Source organism: Myotis davidii, unplaced genomic scaffold, assembly GCF_000327345.1.
Source record: "Myotis davidii unplaced genomic scaffold, ASM32734v1 scaffold1915, whole genome shotgun sequence".
NCBI classification, from domain to species: Eukaryota; Metazoa; Chordata; class Mammalia; order Chiroptera; family Vespertilionidae; genus Myotis; species Myotis davidii.
In genome coordinates this window covers 526,061-526,502 of record NW_006286237.1, presented here as the reverse complement: position 1 = coordinate 526,502, position 442 = coordinate 526,061, and the positions used below count along the sequence as shown (strand labels likewise).

General features: G+C 59.7%; 1 protein-coding gene across 1 annotated transcript in view; it reads right to left on the bottom strand.

Moving 5' to 3' along the window:
• Nucleotides 1–235: 235 nt before the first annotated feature.
• GPR37L1 (G protein-coupled receptor 37 like 1) overlaps nt 236–442 on the bottom strand; it is a 3,811-nt gene continuing 3,604 nt past the window's right edge. Inside the window, exon 3 of the mRNA XM_015559878.1 lies at nt 236–280. Within this exon, the coding sequence (XP_015415364.1) occupies nt 236–280 (45 nt within the window). The remainder of the gene's footprint in view (nt 281–442) is intronic.

The window sequence follows — 442 nt, the reverse complement described above, 5'->3', positions numbered from 1 at the left end:
AGGGAGCCGCACGTGGGCGCGATCTGAGAGAAGCCGATCTGGGGCTGAGCGTCGACCTGTGACCCAGGAGGTCAGGGTTCGATTCCCGGTCGGGGCACAGGCCCGGGTGGTGGGCTCCATCCCCAGTGGGGGGCGGGCAGGAGGCAGCCGATCTGTGATCCTCTCTCATCACTGATGCTTCTCTCTCTCCCTCTCAATAAAAACACATTTAAAATAAATAAATAAAATAAAGCCGTCAAGCGACAGGTGGCCGGGAGTCCCCCACTGGGCACTGCCCACCCTGGGAAGGCCCGGGCACCCCTGAGCACCCCCAGGATGGGCAGAAGGAATCCAGTGGGCACAGGGCTAGTTCTACCTCGTTTATTGTGTCTTAAGAAAGGCCTTCTATAGGGTTCACCTAATGAGGGGTGTGGGGTGTGGGGACGGGGCGACCCAGGGTCCT